This window comes from Mesoplodon bidens, assembly GCF_964165515.1.
Source record: "Mesoplodon bidens genome assembly, chromosome: 9".
NCBI lineage: Eukaryota > Metazoa > Chordata > Mammalia > Artiodactyla > Ziphiidae > Mesoplodon > Mesoplodon bidens.
Genome location: NC_138166.1, coordinates 89,075,157 through 89,098,465, shown reverse-complemented (window position 1 = coordinate 89,098,465; position 23,309 = coordinate 89,075,157). Strand labels below are relative to the sequence as shown.

Sequence of the window (23,309 nt, the reverse complement as noted above, 5' to 3'; positions counted from 1 at the left end):
GAATGAAGATCAGTGTTGTAGATTTTCAGAATTGAATAAAGATGCTTTATTATCACATGAAAGATAATTTGAAAGTTGCCCTGAAGGACTGTTATAACATCAGTATCTACAATGAGTTTTTGTAATTTAATTACAATTTTAAAAATTTACTTTGTGTTCCATTCTGTGAATTTTAACACATGTATAGGTTTGTGTAAACACTACCACAAATCAGGATATAGGACAATTCCATCACCTCTTAAAAACTCCCTTGTGCCATCCCTTTGCAGTCACAAGTATTTCACTTATTTTGGAGTGATGGTAAATGATATTCTTTTAAATTTTGGTTTCTAGTTGTTCATTGTGAGTATATAGAACTGCAGTTGGTTTTTGTGGGTCGACCTTGTATCCTATGACACTGCTAAACTCACTTAAGTTCTAGGAGTTTCTGTGGATTGTATGGGTTTTCTATGAACACAATCACGTCATTAAACATTTCACATTGCTTTCTTATGGTCAATTGTATAAACCAATCAGAATAACTAAATAAAAAAGTTTACTGACTAAGATTATCCATTTTGCTGTCTTGCATGGGCAACATGTAGTAAAGGAAAAGTCAAAATATTAAAGGTGCTTACGTTATCTGGACAATTTTTGCTCAGCCTAAGTGGAAAGATTCGTTGCTGTAAGTATAATGCTTTACATCTGTCACTATCATCACAGCCATACCTGAAGATGTTCTCTTTCTTACTGTGGCCATGGAGGTCACAATTCAAAATAACCTCTCGTTTCTCCATCAATCTACAAAGAAGAAAAAGAACAAGTTACTACATTTTACCTCTGCATTTTTCTTCTATGGCTGTAATTATGGATTAACAAGTCTAATATCCAAATAAATAGAATTTCTTATATCCTAGTTTTCAGTTTCTTTTCTTACCTCTTATGATTATTAACATATAATTCTTTAAACACCTACAATAAGTTCCTATTAATTGTATATAAAATATGAATGTTTTAGCCTTCCAGTATAGGACAAAATTTACCTTACTCCCAAGACTTTCTCCAAGAGGATCTCTCTGCTTTTTTGATTGTTTTTTTTTGTTGTACACAGAAAACAGCTCACTCTTATCTTTTGCCTTTTAGCTCTCACATAGATTCTTTCTGACTGAAGTATCTTCTCTCTTCATCTTTGTAAATGCAAATACTACCCCTTATCCCTCAACACCAACCTCATGTCTCACTTCCTCTCTCACTAGTCAAGCCCACAGACTTTTCTTTTTTGAACTCCTGTAGCACTTAATGTTGATACCATTTACTTGGCATTTGCCTAGGTAAGTTTTCATATTTTTGATATTTAATCTTGTTATGGATAGGGAATGCTTCAAAACATCTAAAACAGTGCTATGCACACAAGGTCCAAAATATGTGTTAAAAATTGAGTGCCTGACGACTTAGTGCTGAAGCCAATTAATATTTAACCTTTGAGTAATGTGGTGAGTAAATATCATTTTGAGAAAAATAGTACCAAAGTTTGAATTGATTGTTTTTCTGGTAAATTTCTAATAAATAATTTAAAGAAATCATTTTTCAAGAGCACAATTCTTAGCCTGCATAATTTAGGCATTCAATGAATATTAAAGTAATAAAAAATAAGTCCCCGAAACTGGTTGATGAAAATAACTAGTAGAGAGGCTTTCAAAAGGTGAAAAAGTGGTGGTGTTAAGGTGGTAGGATTACCGGCATTTTTGCCTCTATTTTCATATTTCCAAACTTCATATAGCATTATTATATTATTTAAATAACTGAAATTAAATATACTGTTTGTTATATCTGGAAGAATAAATACCAAATGTTAATAATTTATAGTAACATGAAATGTAATACTTTTATAACAAAATGTTAAATCCTAAAATCTAAATATTCAAAGTGTAGCTTCTATCCAAAACAATACTTGTTTAAACTATAGTGAAATCCCAAGCTGAAGTCTGTTACATGTATTAATTTATTGCCCTTTTTCATTTGATGACCAGTAAATTCTAACTGATAACATAAAATTGACATAAAGTCACCAAATGATCATTACAAGTTTTTAGGAAGAGGACTAGATTATAAAGTAAGACTATCAAGTTAGCTCCTTAAACGAGATATGCTGTATATATATATATATATATATATATATTTTTTTTTTTAGCGGTGTGCGGGCCTCTAGCTGTTGTGGCCTCTCCCGTTGTGGAGCACAGGCTCCGGATGTGCAGGCTCAGCGGCCACGACTCACGGGCCCAGCCGCTCCGCGGCATGTGGGATCTTCCCGGACCGGGGCACGAACCCGTGTCCCCTGCATCGGCAGGCGGACTCTCAACCACTGCGCCACCAGGGAAGCCCCTATGCTGCACATTTTTAAACCATTTCCCCAGTTTTAATGAACATTTGGTTTCTTATAAGTGAGTCAAAAGAAACCTCTAAGTAATTAAATCCCAAAGAAATGTTACTACTTTTTTTTTTTTTTTTTTTTTTTTTTTTTTGCGGTAGGCGGGCCTCTCACTGCTGTGGCCTCTCCCCTTGCAGAGCACAGGCTCCGGACGCGCAGGCTCAGCAGCCATGGCTCACGGGCCCAGCCGCTCCGCGGCATGTGGGATCTTCCCGGACCGGGGCACGAACCCGTGTCCCCTGCATCGGCAGGCGGACTCTCAACCACTGCGCCACCAGGGAAGCCCCTATGCTGCACATTTTTAAACCATTTCCCCAGTTTTAATGAACATTTGGTTTCTTATAAGTGAGTCAAAAGAAACCTCTAAGTAATTAAATCCCAAAGAAATGTTACTACTTTTGAAGTCAAACAGCATAATAGGGTCTCTCATCTTACACTAATTTAAATCACTTTAGAAACAGTTGGGATTTCTTTCTTAGCCACAGTTAAGATATTCTAAGTACCTTACACTAAGTATCCTATATTAAAAGCTACTCTCTATTGTTCTCAAATACTTTAAATATATTTAGTCTTAGACATACTTAAAGCCTCTCACCTTTCCACATGTATGTGACTGACTTTTATTCTATTTATCTGCCTATGAGTAATTAATTGCATTAAAGTAGTTCTCTTTCTTAGAAGTCTTTCTGAAACTTATTGAATAGATTCCTGCCTTAACCTTCTTATGAGGCAATTTAAGAAGAACAAAGACATATAAAATATCTTCCACAGAGACAAGCCAAAGGGCCTTGGCCTGTAATCTATCTTGTGTTGGGTCAGGCACCCTTAATGTCAAAGAGCATTAAGTAGATATTATAAATACTTTAATGGGCATCCCATCAGCTCCCTTTCTATTAAAAAATAAATAAACTTTAAATTTTGGAATAACTTTAGATTTACACAAAACTGGCAAAATAGTAGAGTTTCCATATATCTACCCCTCATCCAGTTTCCCCTACTGTTAACATATTACATAACCATGGCACATTGTCAAAAACTAAGGAACCAACGTTGGTACATTACTATTAAACTCCCAACCTTGTTTGGATTTCACTAGTTTTCCCAATAATGTCCTTTTTCTGTCCCAGAATCCAATCTAGGATACCACATTGCATTACTCAGCTCTCTTTTCATTGTGTGCCATCCCCAGGAAAATAAGTAAGTTACAGGTTACTCTTTATGACTTAAATATTTCCTAAATAATTTCAGAGAATCCTGAAGTCCACATTTGTGAGGGGTGTAAAACAAGAGTTTTTACTCATTTTTCTGGGGATCTGCACTTCACTCCCCATGCGTCTATAAAGATAAAAGGGTTAACATGAAAGTTGAGGCTGAACTAAGTAACTAGAGCCATGCTGGGTGCTCCTGAAGCCTGTCAGCTCCTCTGAGGGACTGGAGGTATCTTTGAGGTCCTCCTCCTTGAAACAGAGCTCTTATGCTTTTACTAGGGGCCCTGATGACAGAGCTGGATGAGGATATAAACACTCTCTATAATAGTACTTATATTGTAACATTTGAACAATCCTAAATAGTTTACGAAGAGTTATTACATCTATATCTAATTCATTAACTTTTCTTCTTTTTACATTTGCGGAAACACTGAATACACTTAGAGCTTCCAATGTTCCAGTAATATTGGGCACTTTATTTCTGGGAACTTTAGTAGTAATATTCTCATTTAATCCTCCTGTCTGTGAGGTAAGCATTATTATTCCCACTTTATAGATGAGAAAACTGAGGTTTGGGTTTGTTTTTATTGCTCAAGATCACACAGTTAGCAAATGATATAGCAGGGATTCCAATCTGATATGTTTTCACTCTAGTCTCCACATTCTTAACCAAAAAGGTTAAGAGGATTTGGGTGTTCTTTGACTCCAATAAATCTTTCTACTCTAGCAATGCCTATTCCTGATTGTTATTACTTGAATCTATTAAAGAATTCACCCAGTAATTCAACAAAGCTTTAACTACTCTGTGCATTTTACTGTTCTGATTCTTTAGAAAATTTAAAGCTGTTCATTTTTTCCAGGGGCAAATAAGACTATTCATGAAAGTTTAAGTAAGTATGTAACCTATCATCAAAAGACTCATCATAGAGCACTGTATGGTCAACATCGTGCCAGAAGGCTCTGTAGATGTAATTAATTTTCACATAAAAGGGATTCAAGGATCCCAAAATAAACATCAGTGCTACCATTAACTTTAGGAAGAAACCAAATTTTAGGATAGGCAAATTTAACTATACATTTTCACTAAGCCATTAGAATGTTCTAGAGTCTATTTCATTATTTAAAAGAAAGCTAGTGAATGTAGTGGCATAATACCAGAAAGGTACAGAAGCAGAGTTGGGAAGAATGAGGAAAAGAATTAAGTAGCTGTAGTTAAACTATCTTAAGAAAATGTAGAGTAAAATGAGTGGGATTGTGGGAGCAAAATTCTTACTACCAAGTTTACTAAATAAGCATAGGGTAATTTGATGCTTATTTTACCTACGGATCATGTTCCGGGTATACCAAACAGAAGGAAATGATTCCTTCAGGAGAGATGTATAGTTACGGTTTAAATCCCATCCAGCTAAGGAACACTGATAATTTCCCACAGTCACACCATCTGGATTCAGCATGAGTACCACCTTGAAGATGGAAGTGTCCCGGAGCAACTGTGCATCACTTGAGTCTCCTAAAATATAATCTAGGAAGCCCTTCATGATCCAAGAGCTGTTGGTTTCTCCTGGATGTACCCTTGCAGTCAAAATCACGGCCTTTCACTTTCTTAACTCACTGTTCTTCAAGGGGGTAGTAATTGTTAAAACATACACCATGTTCCTAGTAATTGTGTGGCACAAGACACGTATTTTACAAAGCTTTGTACTGGGTCATTACTGATGCTAGAAAAGTATTCTTGCAGGCTTGTGTAAGTGTATGGATAGCAGTGAGCAAAGCAGCAAGTATCTTTATTGTGTGGAAATTGAAATGTCCATGTAAGAGAAATAATGGCACCCGTCTTGCCCCTGGTTGCTTCTATAATACTTCATTTGGTCTCCTATTCTCTGCCAGCCAATATTATGAGCGTTGGCCTCGTTTTCAGAATAAAACAGTGGGTGCATACCCTGATTATAAAGACTAGCAGGCTTGGTGAAATGGATAATAGTGGATCTGTAGACTATTCCTGCTTGGGTATTAGTGACTTGGAAATAGTACCACTGGGTGTGTTTATTTGTGAACAGGTCAGGGTGCACAGTCAGCTAGTATTCATACTCTGCCCTAAGACAAAAAAAGGAAGGGGAAAAAAAGCACATAAAAATGTAAAAATGACATTCAAGTTTAAATTAAATAATAAAATAATAAATATACAAATAATAAACTACCTATTCACAGAAAGCTTTTTATTTAGGAAACAACATTTATTTAGGCAATGTCCAATAAGCAAGTAATTGCAAAAAATCAAAGTTTTGAAGCTTTCTCTTTTATTGGATGTGAAACTGCTTCTATGTGAATTCTAAAGCCTTTTTATTCCTTTGTAATTTGAGAGAGCACATAAAAAAAATGGGCATTTGACAAAAATTATATATGTCAACCCAGTTATGTTTCCTATAAAAGAAGTGATTAAAGAGTTCTTAAGTTTTTAAGAATTCAAGTCCAATGTTTCTTTTTTTACTTCAGACATATATTTCTGTTTTATATTAGAGTCTAGCTCTAGGAATCTGAAATACCTATCACTAAGAAAGGTTAAAAATATAAATAAATTACTATGAGCATATGGATTACAAAACTGTAAACTCTGAAAGGACTTTGCATCCCCCATACTTAATCACTGAAGATACTTAAAGGCAAAAATAATTTCATTATTATATTACTTATATATCTAACAATTTTACCTGGTTAATTGTGACTTTTTTTACCAAGTACTTCCTATTCTATCAGCATTATGCACTTATTGTGTGTGTATATGTGTTTGTGTGTACACAAACAGTGAACTAGGAAATGAATGTTGTAAAACCTTGAGAGCCATTGAATCTAGGTGATGGGTATATGATAGTTAATGTAGAACTAACTGTATTATGCTCTGTACTTAAGTGTATGTTTAAAATTTTTCATAAAAAAATTTTTAAAAAAGAATATCCTTGGATTGCAGGCATGTTCCCAAGCACGTTTTACAGAACACTCATCTGAAGAACTACTCCGTTAAAAAGTGTGAGAAGCAGTGTGTGTGTGTGTGTGTGTGAGACAGTTCATATTGGCATACTGAAAATGTACATTACAGAAACCCATTTAACTTTAATTCATAGTTCTCAAAATTGTTTGAATCCAGAACCTTCCATACCTACCCCCTTAAAATAATCTCTAAGTAGCATCTATACTTCAAGGAATTATAGTTCAGTAATGGATACTAAAACTAATGTATCTAATACAGGAAATAATAAATAGTTGATAGTCTACCTCCTCAAATAAAAATAATTAAAACCTACACTTTGACTACCTTCTGTAGATTACCACTCTCAAACCTTGCTTCAAACATCAAAGTATCATCACAGTTATTCACAGGCTGCTTCAAGGGTGTTCGGTTGCCCCCAACTTGGGAATACACAAAACAAGGCTCTTTTTAGGCTGATGAGAAACCATACAGATATCAAGCCATAACTAAAGTATATAGGCTATTCTGCATAGAGTTTGGAACTACAGTATAACTGAAGTGTCACTAAGGATTATAAATTTTAACATAATTTGACACTAGCATATAGGTTTATGTTGAAATAAGTAAGTCTAAGTATTTAGACTAGAAAAGCAATGCCTGAAATAAATTCATATATTTCTCACAGTAAAAATACTCTACTTCTGGTTATAATGAAGGAATTGGTCCTGAAGTCATCTTTTCACTGTAAATGACTATAAAACTGGACAAAAATTATGAATTAACTGTATTCATGCATTTGGACAACACAAAGACCAGAACTATATATGGTTCTTGAAAGAAGGTAAATACATGAAATAAGCCCATGTTTAATTCTTGTTTTCTTCCTGGGGGTACTTTTTACCTCTTAGGAAGATGGCACTTAAGGATAGCATAACAGTCATGTTGAGCTGAGGAGGCGAGATTGTTGCCTGGGGCTGCTGAAATTGGTACCCTAGGTACCAGAGAGAAGAATGCTACATAGAGGGAGGGCTTCAATAGTCTACATGGTGGTTCCCCAGTCCTTGGCTGAAGGGTTGGCTCTACAAGCACAGGATAAGACTAGGGAAGATAGGACAGAGTGCTACTGTGGGACTGAGATACCAGAGGATAAACATTCTAGGATATATTGAAATTCAACCTATCTAGAATACAAGGACTTCACTGAGCAACCTCAGGCATTCAATCGTGACTCTAGAAAGGTTGTATATTAGGCATAAGAACCACATTCAGGAGTAAGGGCCACGACCTAGGACTACGGACAAAATGAAAACAGACCTGTTTTTATAAAAAAATAAACCAATCCCAAAGGAAGCAAAATGATTTGCCAGCAATTTAGCTGCCTACCAGAAAAAAATTCAGCATAATTTTTAAAAAGAACATAATACAAACTCCTATAACATATCTTTCACAATTTCCCACATATGATAAAAAAATTATGAAGCATACAGAGAAGAAGGAAATGTGATCCAATAAATATTTAACAGACCCAAAGATAACTCAGATGGTACGATTAACAGAGAAGGACTTTGAATATATGTTAAAATACTTAAAGGAAAAGAGATAGTGAATAAACAGATCAAGTAATCTAAAAAAAATGTTAACTATAAAAAGAATGAAATGAAAATTCTAGAAATAAAAAGTACAATAATGGAAATGAAAGATTTACCAGATGGGCTTAAAAGAAACTGAATATTGCAAAGGAAAGACTCTGTGAACTTAAAAACAAATGAATACAATTATCCAAACCCAAGGCCAGAGGAGAAAAAAAGAACAAAGACCCAGTGACATGTGGGAGATAGCTAGAAATCTACCATATGGAATTGGAGTTGGAATTCCAAAGGACAGAAGAGAAAGAATATTATGGAGAAAATATGTGAAGAAATAATGGCTGAAAATTTCTCAAATTTGGAAAAAAAGAACCCTATTAAATTATGGATCTAAGAGGTTCAGCAAAGTCCAAGCAGGATAAATATAAAGATAAACAAATCTAGGCAGGTCACAGTCAAATTGCTGAAAACAGCCAAACAGAAAAAGACGCATCACAATATAAGGAACAATGATATAAATTATGGCTGACTTTTTACTAAAGAGAACAGATGTCATGAGACAATGGAACAATATTTTTAAAGAAAGAAAAATATTTGAAAGAAAAAAATGTAAACCCAGAGTTCTATATACTCAGTTGTTTGGGGACTTCCTTCTCCTACAGCTACAGGTTTGGAAACCACTCTGTTGGTCTCTTACCCCTTCAGGCCTAGGAGAAATAATGGTTCTGCTCTACTGACAATTCTGTTGCTTCACCATCCCTTATTAGTCTCCCTTAATCCTGTCCACCCTTTTGTAAGTTATCTTTTCATTAAAGTTTCTTAAATTACTCTATGTAAGCCATCCACTTCCTGACAAGACCTTGACCGACTCACCTCAACTACTTTAATTTTATATTAGATCTCATTTATGTGTGAAAGTTATGAGGTACATTAGCTGTGTAAATATTTGAAATCAAATATAAAAAATCAGAGGTGCTTTTCTCACCCCAGTTGCTTAAAAATGCATGAGTATATGATTTCTGTAATTGCTTACTGTATAAGAAGGAATTCCCGTGAACTTCTGTTTTGCCAGCTCTTTAAATAAAATACATTTGCTTCCTGGAAGTCATCTTTAATATATAGTCTAAGGTATTGGGTTGGCCAAAAAGTTCATTCTGGTTATTCCATAAGGTGTGATGGTGAAACTGTACAGGAGTCCCATACTTCCTTACATTGGTGCTTCAGGAGCAGTGCAGTTTAGACTATAGGTTGAGACTTCTATGTTTGATTATTAGCATACTCTATCATGAAGCAGAGATTCTGCATTACCAGAGCTCTCAAGGTGCAATTATTAATCCTGAGTGTTAAGAATACTTTCCTGAGATGTAACCTTAGATGTTATTTGCAATGTGGGATATTTTCCTCTTTTCAAGAATGCAGTCCCAAGAAATGCATCAAACTGGCATAACATGAAAATAAATCACCTGAAAGACTGCATGAAAATGACCTATAGATGGAAAGGGAATGATAGTTGGAGAGCACTCCGCTGGATTTGTGTTTGAAAACTGACGCGAAGCTTAATTCCATCGCAATAAGACTTCATTCTCATGGTCAACATGATGCTTTATCTTAAAGTAAGTATGCATAAGCTGCAATATGCACCTTCAAGAACATAATTAGCACTGAATCAACATTTGGATTAATATGTAACCAGACATGTTTGTGGAGTCAGGGACTTCCTGTTAATTTACAATTTCCACTATAAACAGCAGAACAAATATAACTAAGAGATTAGCCCAGGTACCAAGTTATTTTTTATAGCAACATGTCTCATGTACCCACCATCTTCAGCTAGGTAAACCACAGGATCTTCCTTGGAGCTTGGATAAAGGGGTTCTATCTCCAGGCCTGTTGGGATGTACATTCGCTCAGGATTAGAAGGGGTCCAATCTGGAGAAAAAGCGAAAACAGGGACCTTCAAGATGGCGGAGGAGTAAGATGTGGAGATCACCTTCCTCCCCACAAATAAATCTACATGTGGAACACCTCCTACAGAACACCTACTGAACGCTGGCAGAAGACCTCAGATCTCCCAAAAGGCAAGAAACTCCCCATGTACCTGGGTAGGGCAAAAGAAAAAAGAGAGACAAAAGACTAGGGACGGGACCTGCACCTCTGGGAGGGAGCTGTGAAGGAGGAAAGGTTTCCATACACTAGGAAGCCCCTTAACTGACGGAGACTGGGGGTGGCGGGGGGGGGAAGCTTCAGAGTCACAGAGGAGAGCGCAGCAACAGGGGTGCAGAGGGCAAAGCGGAGAGGTTCCCGCACAGAGGATCCGTGCCGACCGGCACTCACCAGCCCAAGAGGCTTGTCTGCTCATCCGCCAGGGCGGGTGGGGGCTTGGAGCCGAGGCTCGGGCTCCAGAGGTTGGATCCCAGGGAGAGGACTGGGGTTGGCTGCATGAACACAGCCTGAAGGGGCTAATGCGCCACAGCTAGCCAGGAGGGAGTCCGGGAAAAAGTCTGGAGCTGCTGAAGAGCCAAGAGACTTTTTCTTGCCTCTTTGTTTCCTGGTGCGTGAGGAGAGGGGATTCAGAGCGCCGCTTAAAGGAGCTCCAGAGACAGGTGCGAGCCGCGGCTATCAGCATGGACCCCAGAGACGGGCATGAGACGCTAAGGCCGCTGCTGCAGCCACCAAGAAGCCTGTGTGCAAGCACGGGTCACTATCCCCACCTCCTCTCCTGGGAGCCTGTGCGGCCTGCCACTGCCAGGGTCCCGTGATCCAGGGGCAACTTCCCCGATAGAACACACAGCGCACCTCAGGCTCTTAAAATGTCATGTTGGCCTCTGCTGCCGCAGGCTCGCCCTGTATTGCAAACCCCTCCCTGCCCCCTGGCCTGAGTGAACCAGAGGCCCCTAATCAGCTGCTACTTAAACCCTGTCCTGTCTGAGCAGGAACAGATGCCCTCAGGCGACCTACACACAGAGGCAGGGAGAAATCCAAAGCTGAACCCAAGCTGTGCGAACAAAGAAGAGAAAGGGAAATCTCTCCCAGCAGCCTCAGGAGCAGTGGATTAAATCTCCACAATCAACTTGATGTACCCTGCATCTGTGGAATACCTGAATAGACAACAAATCATCCCAAAATTGAGGCAGTGGGCTTTGGGAGCAACTGTAGACTTGGGGTTTGCTTTCTGCATCTAATTTGTTTCTGGTTTTATGTTTATCTTAGTTTAATATTTAGAGCTTATTGTCATTGGTAGGTTTGTTTATTGATTTGGTTGCACTCTTCCTTTTTTTAAAATGTATATATATATTTTTTCCTTTTTTTCTTTTTGTGACTGTGTATGTGCATGTTTCTTTGTGTGATTTTGTCTGTATAGCTTTGCTTTTACCATTTGTCCTAGGGTGGTCTGTTATTTTTTTTTCTTGGTAGTTTTTAGCACTTGTTATCATTGGTGGATTTGTTTTTTGGTTTGCTTGCTCCCTTCTTTATTTTTATTACTTTTGTTTTTACTATTTTTTATTTTAATAACTTTATTTTGTTTTACTTTCTTTCTTTTTTTCCCCCTCCCCTTCCTCCCTTTTCATCTGAGCCGAGTGACTGACAGGGTCATGGTGCTCTGGCTGGGTGTCAGACCTGAGCTGAGTTCAGGATACTGGTCTATCAGAGACCTCCCTGCCCCACATAATATCAAATGGTGAAAGCTCTCCCAGAGATCTCCATCTCAACGCTAAGACCCTGTTCCACTCAACGACCAGCAATCTACAGTGCTGGACACCCCATGCCAAACAACTAGCAAGACAGGAACACAACCCCACCCATTAGCAGAGAGGCTGCCTAAAATCATAATAAGTTCACAGACACCCTAAAACACATGACCAGACGTGGTCCTGCCCACCAGACAGGTAAAATCCAGCCTCATCCACCAGAATACAGGCACCAGTGCCCTCCACCAGGAAACCTACATAACCCACTGAACCAACCTTACCCACTGGGGTTAGAAACCAAAAACAACGGGAACTAGGAACCTGCAGCCTGCGAAAAGAAGACCCCAAACACAGTAAGTTAAGCAAAATGAGAAGACAGAGAAACACAGCAGATGAAGAAGCAAGGCAAAAACCCACCAGATGAAACAAATGAAGAGGAAATAGGCAGTTCACCTGAAAAAGAATTCAGAGTAATGATAGTAAAGATGATCCAAAATCTTGGAAAAAGATGGAGAAAATACAAGAAACGTTTAACAAGGAACTAAAAGAACTAAAGAGCAAACAATGATGAACAACACAATAAATGATATTAAAAATTCTCTAGAAGGAATCAATAGCAAAATAACTGAGGCAGAAGAACGGATAAGTCACCTGGAAGAAAAAAACAGTGGAAATAACTACTGCAGAGCAGAATAAAGAAAAAAATGAAAAGAATTGAGGACAGTCTCAGAGATGTCTGGGACAACATTAAATGCACGAACCTTCGAATTATAGGGGTCCCAGAAGAGAAAAGAAAACAAAATGAACTAAGAAAATATTTGAAGAGATTATAGTTCAAAACTTCCCTAATGTGGGAAAGGAAATAATCAACTCCAGGAAGCTCAGAGAGTCCCACAGAGGGTAAATCCAAGGAGAAACAGACCAAAACACATATTAATCAAACTATCAAAAATTAAATACAAAGAAAAAATATTAAAAGCAACAAGCAAAAAGCAACAAATAACATACAAGGGAATCCCCATAAGGTTAACAGCTGATCTTTCAGCAGACTCTGCAAGCCAGAAGGGAGTGGCAGGACATATTTAAAGTGATGAAACGGAAAAAACTACAACCCAGAATACTCTACCCAGCAAGGATCTCATCACATTTGACAGAGAAATTAAAACCTTTACAGAGGTCTTCCCTGGTGGCGCAGTGGATAAGAATCCAGCTGCCAATGCAGGACACATGGGTTCGAACCCTGGTCCAAAAAGATCCCACATGCCATGGAGCAACTAAGCCCATGTGCCAGAACTATTAAGCCTGTGCTCTTGAGCCCACGAGCCACAACTACGGAAACCCACGCAACTAGAGCCCGTACTCTGCAACAAGAGAAGCCACTGCAATGAGAAGCCTGAGCACCACAACGAAGAGTAGCCCCGGCTCGCCACAACTAGAGATAACCTGTGTACAGCAATGAAGACCCAATGCAGCCAAAAATAAATTCAAAAAAACCTTTACGGAAAAGCAAAAGCTCTTCAAGAGAATTCAGCACCACCAAATCAGCTTTACAACAAATGCTAAAGGAACTTCTCTAAGCATGAACACAAGAGAAGGAAAAGACCTACAAAAACAAACCCAAAACAAGTAAGAAAATGGTAATAGCAACATACATATTGATAATTACCTTGAATGTAAATGGACTAAATGCTCCCACCAAAAGACACAGATGCTGAATGGATACAAAAACAAGACCCATATATATGCTGTCTACAAGAGACCCACTTCAGACCTAGGGACACATACAGACTGAAAGTGAGGGGATGGCAAAAGATATTCCATGCAAATGGAAATCAAAAGAAAGCTGCAGTAGCAATTCTCATATCAGACAAAATTGACTTTACAACAAAGACTATTACAAGAGACAAAGAAGGACACTACATAATGATCAAGGGATCAATCCAACAAGAAGATATAACAATTGTAAATATTTATGCACCAAACATAGGAGCACTTCAAGACATAAGGCAAATACTACCAGCCATAAAAGGGGAAATTGACAGTAACACAATCATAGTAGGGGACTTTAACACACACTTTCACCAATGGACAGCTCATCCAAAATGAAAATAAATAAGGAAACACAAGCTTTAAATGACATATTAAGCAAGATGGACTTAAGTGGTATATATAGGACATTCCATCCCAAAACAACAGAATACAATTTCCTCTCAAGTGCTCATGGAACTTTCTCCAGGATAGGTCATATCTTGGGTCACAAATCAAGCCTTGGTAAATTTAAGAAAACTCAAATTGTATCAAGTATCTTTTCCGACCACAATGCTATAAGACTATATTATCAATTACACGAAAAAATCTGTAAAAAATACAAACACATGGAGGCTAAACAATACACTACTAAATAACCAAGAGATCACTGAAGAAATCAAAGAGGAAATCAAAAAATGCCTAGAAACAAATGACAATGAAAACACGATGACCCAAAACCTATGGGATGCAGCAAAAGCAGTTCTAAGAGGGAAGTTTATAGCAATACAATCCTACCTTAAGAAACAAGAAACATCTCAAATAAACAAACTAACCTTAAACCTAAAGCAATTAGAGCAAGAAGAACCAAAAAACCCCGAAGTTAGCAGAAGGAAAGAAATCATAAAGATCAGACCAGAAATAAATGAAAAAGAAATGAAGGAAACAATAGCAAAGATCAATAAAACTAAAAGCTGGTTCTTTCAGAAGATAAACAAAATTGATAAACCATTAGCCAGACTCATCAAGAAAAAAAGGGAGAAGATTCAAATCAACAGAATTAGAAATGAAAAAGGAGAAGTAACTGACACTGTAGAAATACAAAGGATCATGAGAGATTACTACAAGCAACTATATGCCAATAAAATGGACAACCTGGAAGAAATAGACAAATTCTTAGAAAAGCACAACCTTCCAAGATTGAACCAGGAAGAAACAGAAAATATGAACAGACCAATCACAAGCACTGAAATTGAAACTGTGATTAAAAATCTTCCAACAAAAGCCCAGGACCAGATGGCTTCACAGGCAAATTCTATCAAACATTTAGAGAAGAGCTAACACCTATCCTTCTCAAACTCTTCCAAAATATAGCAGAGGGAGGAATACTCCCAAACTCATTCTATGGGGCCACCATCACCCTGATACCAAAACCAGACAAAGGTTGTCACAAAGAAAACTACAGGCCAATATCACTGATGAGCATAGATGCAAAAATCCTCCACAAAATACTAGCAAACAGAATCCAACAGCACATTAAAAGGATCATACAACATGATCAAGTGGGGTTTATCCCAGGAATGCAAGGATTCTTCAATATACACAAATCAATCAATGTGATACACCATATTAACAAATTGAAGGAGAAAAAACATATGATCATCTCAATAGATGCAGAGAAAGCTTTCGAAAAAATTCAACACCCATTTATGATAAAACCCTCCAGAAAGTAGGCACAGAGGGAACTTTCCTCAACATAATAAAGGCCATATATGACAAACCCACAGCCAATATCATCCTCAATGGTGAAAACCTGAAACCATTTCCACTAAGATCAGGAAGAAGACAAGGTTGCCTACTCTCACCACTATTATTCAACATAGTTTTGGAAGTTTTAGCCACAGCAATCAGAGAATAAAAAGAAATAAAGGAATCCAAATTGGAAAAGAAGAAGTAAAGCTGTCACTTTTTGCAGATGACATGATACTATACATAGAGAATCCTAAATATGCTTCCAGAAAACTACTAGAGCTATCAATGAATTTGGTAAAGTAGCAGGATACAAAATTAATGCACAGAAATCACTTGCATTCCTGTACACTAATGATGAAAAATCTGAAAGAGAAATTAAGGAAAACACTCCTATTTTCCATTGCAAGGAAAAGAGTAAAATATCTAGGAATAAACCTACCTAAGGAGACAAAGGACCGCTATGCAGAAAACTATAAGACACTGATGAAAGAAATTAAAGATGATACCAACAGATGGAGAGATATAGCATGTTCTTGGATTGGAAGAATCAACATTGTGAAAATGACTATACTACCCAAAGCAATCTACAGATTCAATGCAATCCCTATCAAACTACCAATGGCATTTTTCACAGAACTAGAACAAAAAATTTCACAATTTGTATGGAAACACAAAAGACCCCAATAGCCAAAGCAATCTTGAGAAAGAAAAATCGAGCTGGAGGAATCAGGCTCCCTGACTTCAGACTATACTACAAAGCTACAGTGATCAAGACAGTATGGTGCTGGCACAAAAACAGAAATACAGATCATTGGAACAGGAGAGAAAGCCCAGAGATAAACCCACACACATATGGTCACCTTATCTTCGATAAAGGAGACAAGAGTATACAATGGAGAAAAGACAGCCTCCTCAATAAGTGGTGCTGGGAAAACTGGACAGCTACATGTAAAAGAATGAAATTAGAACATTTCCTAACACCATACACAAAAATAAATTCAAAATTAAAGAGCTAAATGTAAGGCCAGACACTATCAAACTCTTAGAGGAAAACACAGGCAGAACACTCTATGACATAAATCACAGCAAGATCCTTTTTGACCCACCTCCTAGAGAAATGGAAATAAAAAAAATAAACAAATGGGACCTAATGAAACTTAAAAGCTTTTGCACAGCAAAGGAAACCATAAACAAGACGTAAAGACAACCCTCAGAATGGGAGAAAATATCTGCAAACGAAGCAACTGACAAAGGATTAATTTCCAAAATATACAAGCAGCTCATGAAGCTCAATATCAAAAAAACAAACAACCCAATCTAAAAATGGGCAGTAGACCTAAATGCACATTTCTCCAAAGAAGATATACAGATTGCCAACAAACACATGAAAGGATGCTCCACATCACTAATCATCAGAGAAATGCAAGTCAGAGCTACAATGAAGTATCATTTCACACGGGTCAGGATGGCCACCATCAAAACAGCAACAAACAATAAATAATGGGGAGGGTGTGGGGAAAAGGGAACCCTCTTGCACTGTTGGTGGGAATGTAAATTGATACAGCCACTATGGAGAACAGTAGGGAGCTTTCTTAAAAAACTAAAAATAGAATTACCATATGACCCAGCAATCCCACTACTGGGCAAATACCCTGAGAAAACTGTAATTCAAAAAGAGTCATGTACCACAATGTTCATGGCAGCACTATTTACAATAGCCAGGACATGGAAGCAACCTAAGTGTTCATCAACAGATGAATGGATAAAGAAGATGTGGTACATATATACAATGGAATATTACTCGGCCATAAAAAGAAACGAAATTGAGTTATTTGTAGTGAGGTAGATGGACCTAGAGACTGTCATACAGAGTGAAGTAAGTCAGAAAGAGAAAAACAAATTCCGTATGCTAACACATATATACGGAATCTAAAAAAAAAAACAGTGGTTCTGAAGAACTGACGGCAGGACAGGAATAAAGATGCAGACGTAGAGAATGGACTTGAGGACACAGGGAGGGGGAAGGGTAAGCTGGGGCGAAGTGAGAGAGTGGCATGGATATACACTACCAAATGTAAAATAGATAGCTAGTGCGAAACAGCCACATAGCACAGGGAGATCAGCTTGGTGCTTTGTGTCCACCTAGAGCATGGGATAGGAAGGCTGGGAGGGAGACACTAGAGGGAGGAAAAATGGGGATATATGTATATGTATAGCTGATTCACCTTGTTATACAGCAGAAACTAACACACCATTGTAAAGCAATTATACTCCAATAAAGATGTTAAAAAATAAAAAATAAAAAAAGGAAAGAAAAAGAGAAAACATTAATTGAATATGACTTCAAAACAAAAGAGTAAAATTTTATTGTATATTTTCAAATTATTCATTGGTAGATCTAGGCTCAAATTTAGTGTTTTGTGCAAAGCTGCATTTTACCAGGGGTTCATTGAAGGTAACAATGAGTATGGTCACACTTTTAACAAAACCCATAACATTTCATTTGCACCTAGGTTCTAAGTTATATAGTTCATGATTATTTTGTGTCATCATAGATTTTATACTAAACTTTCATTTCTCCTGGGTGCTTGATGCCTTTCTAACCTACCTTTGGGAATCTTGCTCCACGTTTTATTCTCCCTTTCCCTGCATCTTCAGCCTCTTGCTTGATAATGGTTGTCTCCTAAGTTTATACACATGGTTCAAGTTTCTTTTGTCTCTCCATAGGAAGGCTATCCTTGGAGCCCCACCTTTTTCCTTATCTATACCAGCTTTTGTACTCGTTATTTTTAGGACCAAATTTTTTACCATGATCTATCTGATTGGAAAAAAATGACTTTATGGCCCAACTACTCTCATTTTTCCCACTTTTTAGTGGACAAGAATTTGGTGATGACTCATTCTCCTACTTCTCTTTTTTTTTTTTTTTGCAGTACATGGGCCTCTCACTGCCGTGGCCTCTCCCGCTGCGGAGCACAGGCTCCGGACACGCAGGCTCAGCAGCCATGGCCCACGGGCCCAGCCACTCCGCAGCATGCGGGATCCTCCCGGACTGGGGCACGAACCCGTGTCCCCTGCATCAGCAGGCAGACCCTCAGCCACTGCGCCACCAGGGAAGCCCCGTCCTCCTACTTCTCTTTTATTATTGGCTGTTATGTGTCAGACTATGCTTGGCTCTGGGAATAAATATGCTCCAATAGAGGAAGCCAGCCTCTATGACCCCAAATATATTCACTGAAACAATAAACAAAAGAACTTGGTGATGAGAAACAAGTATCACTGGACAAACATGTTTTGGGGATAATATGTACAACTGCTTTAGCAACAGAAGTGTGTTTGACACAATGAATAGGGGTCAAGTCTAGGTACAGAAAAAGCACGAACTAGAATACTGATGCAGAGATGCATCGGTGTACATTGTAGCGTTAACTGAACAATGCACAACCAAATAAACTGACAATAAACAATAAAGCAAACTAAAATTTAAAAGTGAGACTCTCATTAGTTGAAATATTAACTCAAGCCAAAATTAATCATTAACTGATAATATAGCATCTGTTCTGATGTTTTTGGGAATTTCAGCTATTTGCCTTTTTTTTAACATCTTGATATATAAAGCTATATATCTGCCCTTTAAAAAGAGTACAGCGGGGCTTCTCTGGTGGCGCAGTGGTTAAGAACTCGCCTGCCAATGCAGGGGACACGGGTTCGACCCCTGGTCTGGGAGGATCCCACAGGCCATGGAGCAACTGGGCCCACAAGCCACAACTACTGAAGCCTGCGCGCCTAGAGCCCATGCTCCACAGCAGGAGAGGCCATCGCAATGAGAAGCCTGTGCACTGCAACAAAGACCCAATGCAGCCAAAAATAAATAATAAATTAATTAATGAAAAAAATAAATAGAAATACTTTCCTCAACTTGGCCTCCACAGCACTTCTTTTTTTTTTTTTTTTTTCCGGTACGCGGGCCTCTCACTGTTGTGGCCTCTCCCGTTGCGGAGCACAGGCTCAGCGGCCATGGCTCACGGGCCCAGCCGCTCCGCGGCATGTGGGATCTTCCCACACCGGGGCACGAACCCACGTCCCCTGCATCGGCAGGCGGACTCTCAACCACTGCGCCACCAGGGAAGCCCCACAGCACTTCTTTCCTCCCAGATACAAAAGCATCTGTTTCCACTCCTAGCACTACATCTTTCCCCTTAAAAAAAAAAAAAAGAGTACAGCCATGTCATTTTATATCTTTGTGCAATTTGTTTGAGGATACCTTTTCTTACTTAGGTTACAAAGTTATTTCATTTTCTTCTCTCTCTCTTAAAAGCAAAAGGAGCCTATGTGGCTCACAGAGGAATTAACCTAATGTCTGTGTACAAATGGAGTATGATTTGCTATCCCTGTAAACTTCGAGACTACTTCAGAAACCCTGATGACAACTTCCTGTAACAACAGTATTTTCTTAATAGAAATTCTTTGGTCATTGATTATAAAAGGTGTTCCTGGGGGAGCTTAAAGATGGCGGAAGAGTAAGACGTGGAGATCACCTTCCTCCCCACAAATAAATCAGAAATACATCTACATGTGGAACAACTCCTACAGAACACCTAGTGAACACTGGCAGAAGACCTCAGACCTCCCAAAAGGCAAGAAACTCCCCACGTACCTGGGTAGGGTAAAAGAAAAAAGGAAAAATAGAGACAAAATAGGGACGGGACCTGCACCAGTGGGAGGGAGCTGTGAAGGAGGAAAAACTTCCACACACTAGGAAGCCCCTTCACGGGCGGAGACTGTGGGTGGCAGAGGGGGGAAGCTTTGGAGCCACGGAGGAGAGCGCAGCCACAGGGGTGCGGAGGGCAAAGCAGAGAGATTCCCGCACAGAGGATCAGTGCCCACCAGCACTCACCAGCCTGAGAGGCTTGTCTGCTCCCCCACTGGGACAGACGGGGGCTGAGAGCTGAGGCTCGGGCTTTGGAGGTCGGATCCCAGGGAGAGGACTGGGGTTGGCTGTGTGAACACAGCCTGAAGGGGGCTAGTGCACCACAGCTAGTTGGGAGGGAGTCCAGGAAGAGGTCTGGAGCTGCTGAAGAGGCAAGAGACTTTTTCTTGCCTCTTTGCTAACTGGTGCGTGAGGAGAGGGCATTAGAGTGCTGCTTAAAGGAGCTCCAGAGACGGGCGCGAGCTGTGGCTATCAGCGCGGACCCCAGAGACGGGCATGGGACGCTAAGGCCGCTGCTGCCGCCACCAAGAAGCCTGTGTGCGAGCACAGGTCACTAGCCACACCTCCCCTCCTGGGAGCCTGTGCAGCCCACCAGTGCCAGGGTCCCGTGATCCAGGGACAACTTCCCCAGGAGGACGCACGGCGCGCCTCAGGCTGTTGCAATGTCATGCTGGCCTCTGCTGCTGCAGGCTCGCCCCGCACTCCGTACCCCTTTCTCCCCTTCCTGAGTGACCCAGAGCCCCCGAATCAGCTGCTCCTTTAACCCCATCCTGTCTGAGCGAAGAACAGATGCCCTACGGCAACCTACACGCAGAGGCGGGGCCAAATCCAAAGCTGAACCCCGGGAGCTGTGCGAACAAAGAAGAGAAAGGGAAATCTCTCCCAGCAGCCTCAGGAGCAGCGGATTAAATCTCCACAATCAACTTGATGTACCCTGCATCTGTGGAATACCTGAATAGACAACGAATCATCCCAAATTGAGGAGGTGGACTTTGGGAGCAACGATGTATATATATTTTTCCCTTTTTCTCTTTTTGTGAGTGTGTATGTGTATGCTTCTGTGTGTTATGTTGTCTGTACAGCTTTGCTTTTACCATCTGTCTTAGGGTTCTGTCTGTCATTTTTTTTTTTTTTAGTATAGTTTTTAGCACTTGTTATCATTGGTGGATTTATTTTTTGGTTTGGTTGCTCTTTCTTTTTTTTATTAACAAAAATTTCTTTTCATATTTTTTATTTTAATTATTTTATTTCATTTTTTATCTTCTTCTTTCTTTCTTTTCTCCCTTTTATTCTGAGCTGTGTGGATGACAGGCTTTCAGTGCTCCAGCCAGGAGTCAGGGCTGTGTCTCTGAGGTGGGAGAGCCAAGTTCAGGACACTGGTTCACAAGAGACCTCCCAGCTCCACATAATATCAAATGGCGAAAATCTCCCAGAGATCTCCATCTCAACACCAAGACCCAGCTCCACTCAACAACCAGCAAGCTACAGTGCTGGATACCCTATACCAAACAACTAGCAAGACAGGAACACAACCCCATCCATTAGCAGAGAGGCTGCCTAAAATCATAATAAGGCCACAGAAACCCCAAAACACACCACCAGACGTGGACCTGACCAACAGAAAGACAAGATCCAGCCTCATCCACCAGAACACAGGCACTAGTCCCCTCCACCAGGAAGCCTACACAACCCACTGAACCAACCTTAGCAACTGGGGACAGACACCAAAAACAATGGAAACTACGAACGTGCAGCCTGTGAAAAGGAAACCCCAAACACAGTAACTTAAGCAAAATGAGAAGACAGAGAAACACACAGCAAATGAAGAAGCAAGGCAAAAACCCACCAGACCTAACAAATGCAGAGGAAATAAGCAGTCTACCTGAAAAAGAATTCAGAATAATGATAGTAAATATGATCCAAAATCTTGGAAATAGAATGGAGAAAATACAAGAAACGTTTAACAAGGACCTAGAAGAGCTAAAGAGCAAACAAACAATGATGAACAACACAATAAATGAAATTAAAAATTCTCTAGGTCTTCCCTGATGGCGCAGTGGCTGAGAGTCCGCCTGCCGATGCAGGGGACACGGGTTCGTGCCCCAGTTTGGGAAGATCCCACATGCCACGGAGCGGCTAGGCCCGTGAGCCATGTCCACTGAGCCTGCGTGACCGGAGCCTGTGCTCCGCAACGGGAGAGGCCACAACAGTGAGAGGCCCACGTACGGCAAAAAAAAAAAAAATTCTCTAGAAGGAATCAATAGCAGAATAGCTGAGGCAGAAGAACGGTCGTGACTTGGAAGACAAAATAGTGGAAATAACTACCACAGAACAGAACAAAGAAAAAAGAATGAAAAGAATTGAGGACAGTCTCACAGACCTCTGGGACAACATTAAACGCACCAACATTTAAATTATAGGGGTCCCAGAAGAAGAAGAGAAAAAAAACGGGGCTCAAAAAATATTTGAAGAGATTATAGCTGAAAACTTCCCTAATATGGGAAAGGAACTAGTCAATCAAGTCCAGGAAGTGCAGAGAGTCCCATACAGGATAAATCTAAGGAGAAACACGCCAAGAGACATATTAATCAAACTATCAAAAATTAAATACAAAAAAAAATATTAAAAGCAGCAAGCAAAAAGCAACAAATAACATACAAGGGAATCTCCATAAGGTTAACAACTGAACTTTCAGCAGACACTCTGCAAGCCAGGAGGGAGTGGCAGGACATATTTAAAGTGATGAAAGGGAAAAACCTACAACCAAGATTACTCTACCCAGCAAGGATCTCATCCAGATTCGACAGAGAAATTAAAACCTTTACAGACAAGCAAAAGCTAAGAGAATTCAGCACCACCAAACCAGCTCTACAACAAATGCTAAAGGAACTTCTCTAGGCAGGAAACACAAGAGAAGAAAAAGACCTACAAAAACAAACCCAAAACACTTAAGAAAATGGTAATAGGGACATACATATCGATAATTTCCTGAAATGTAAATGGATTAAATGCTCCAACCAAAAGACATAGACTAGCTGAATAGACACAAAAACAAGACCTGTACATATGCTGTCTACAAGAGACCAACTTCAGACCTAGGGACACATACAGACTGAAAGTGAGGTGATGGAAAAAGATATTCCATGCAAATGGAAATCAAAAGAAAGCTGCAGTAGCAATTCTCATATCAGACAAAATTGACTTTACAACAAAGACTATTACAAGAGACAAAGAAGGACACTACA

The 23,309-nt window shown here is 39.3% G+C and overlaps 1 protein-coding gene across 1 annotated transcript in view; it reads right to left on the bottom strand.

Annotated features, from left to right (window-relative positions):
• The window catches only part of AGBL3 (AGBL carboxypeptidase 3), a gene marked incomplete at its 3' end in the record, with an annotated part of 115,121 nt that overhangs the window by 60,832 nt on the left and 30,980 nt on the right, over positions 1-23,309 (bottom strand). The window contains 9 exon segments of the mRNA XM_081243797.1: positions 618-780; positions 4,936-5,210; positions 5,214-5,320; positions 5,323-5,432; positions 5,434-5,690; positions 5,694-5,709; positions 6,915-7,048; positions 7,052-7,053; positions 9,988-10,095. Coding sequence (XP_081099923.1) covers positions 618-780; positions 4,936-5,210; positions 5,214-5,320; positions 5,323-5,432; positions 5,434-5,690; positions 5,694-5,709; positions 6,915-7,048; positions 7,052-7,053; positions 9,988-10,095 — 1,172 coding nt within the window.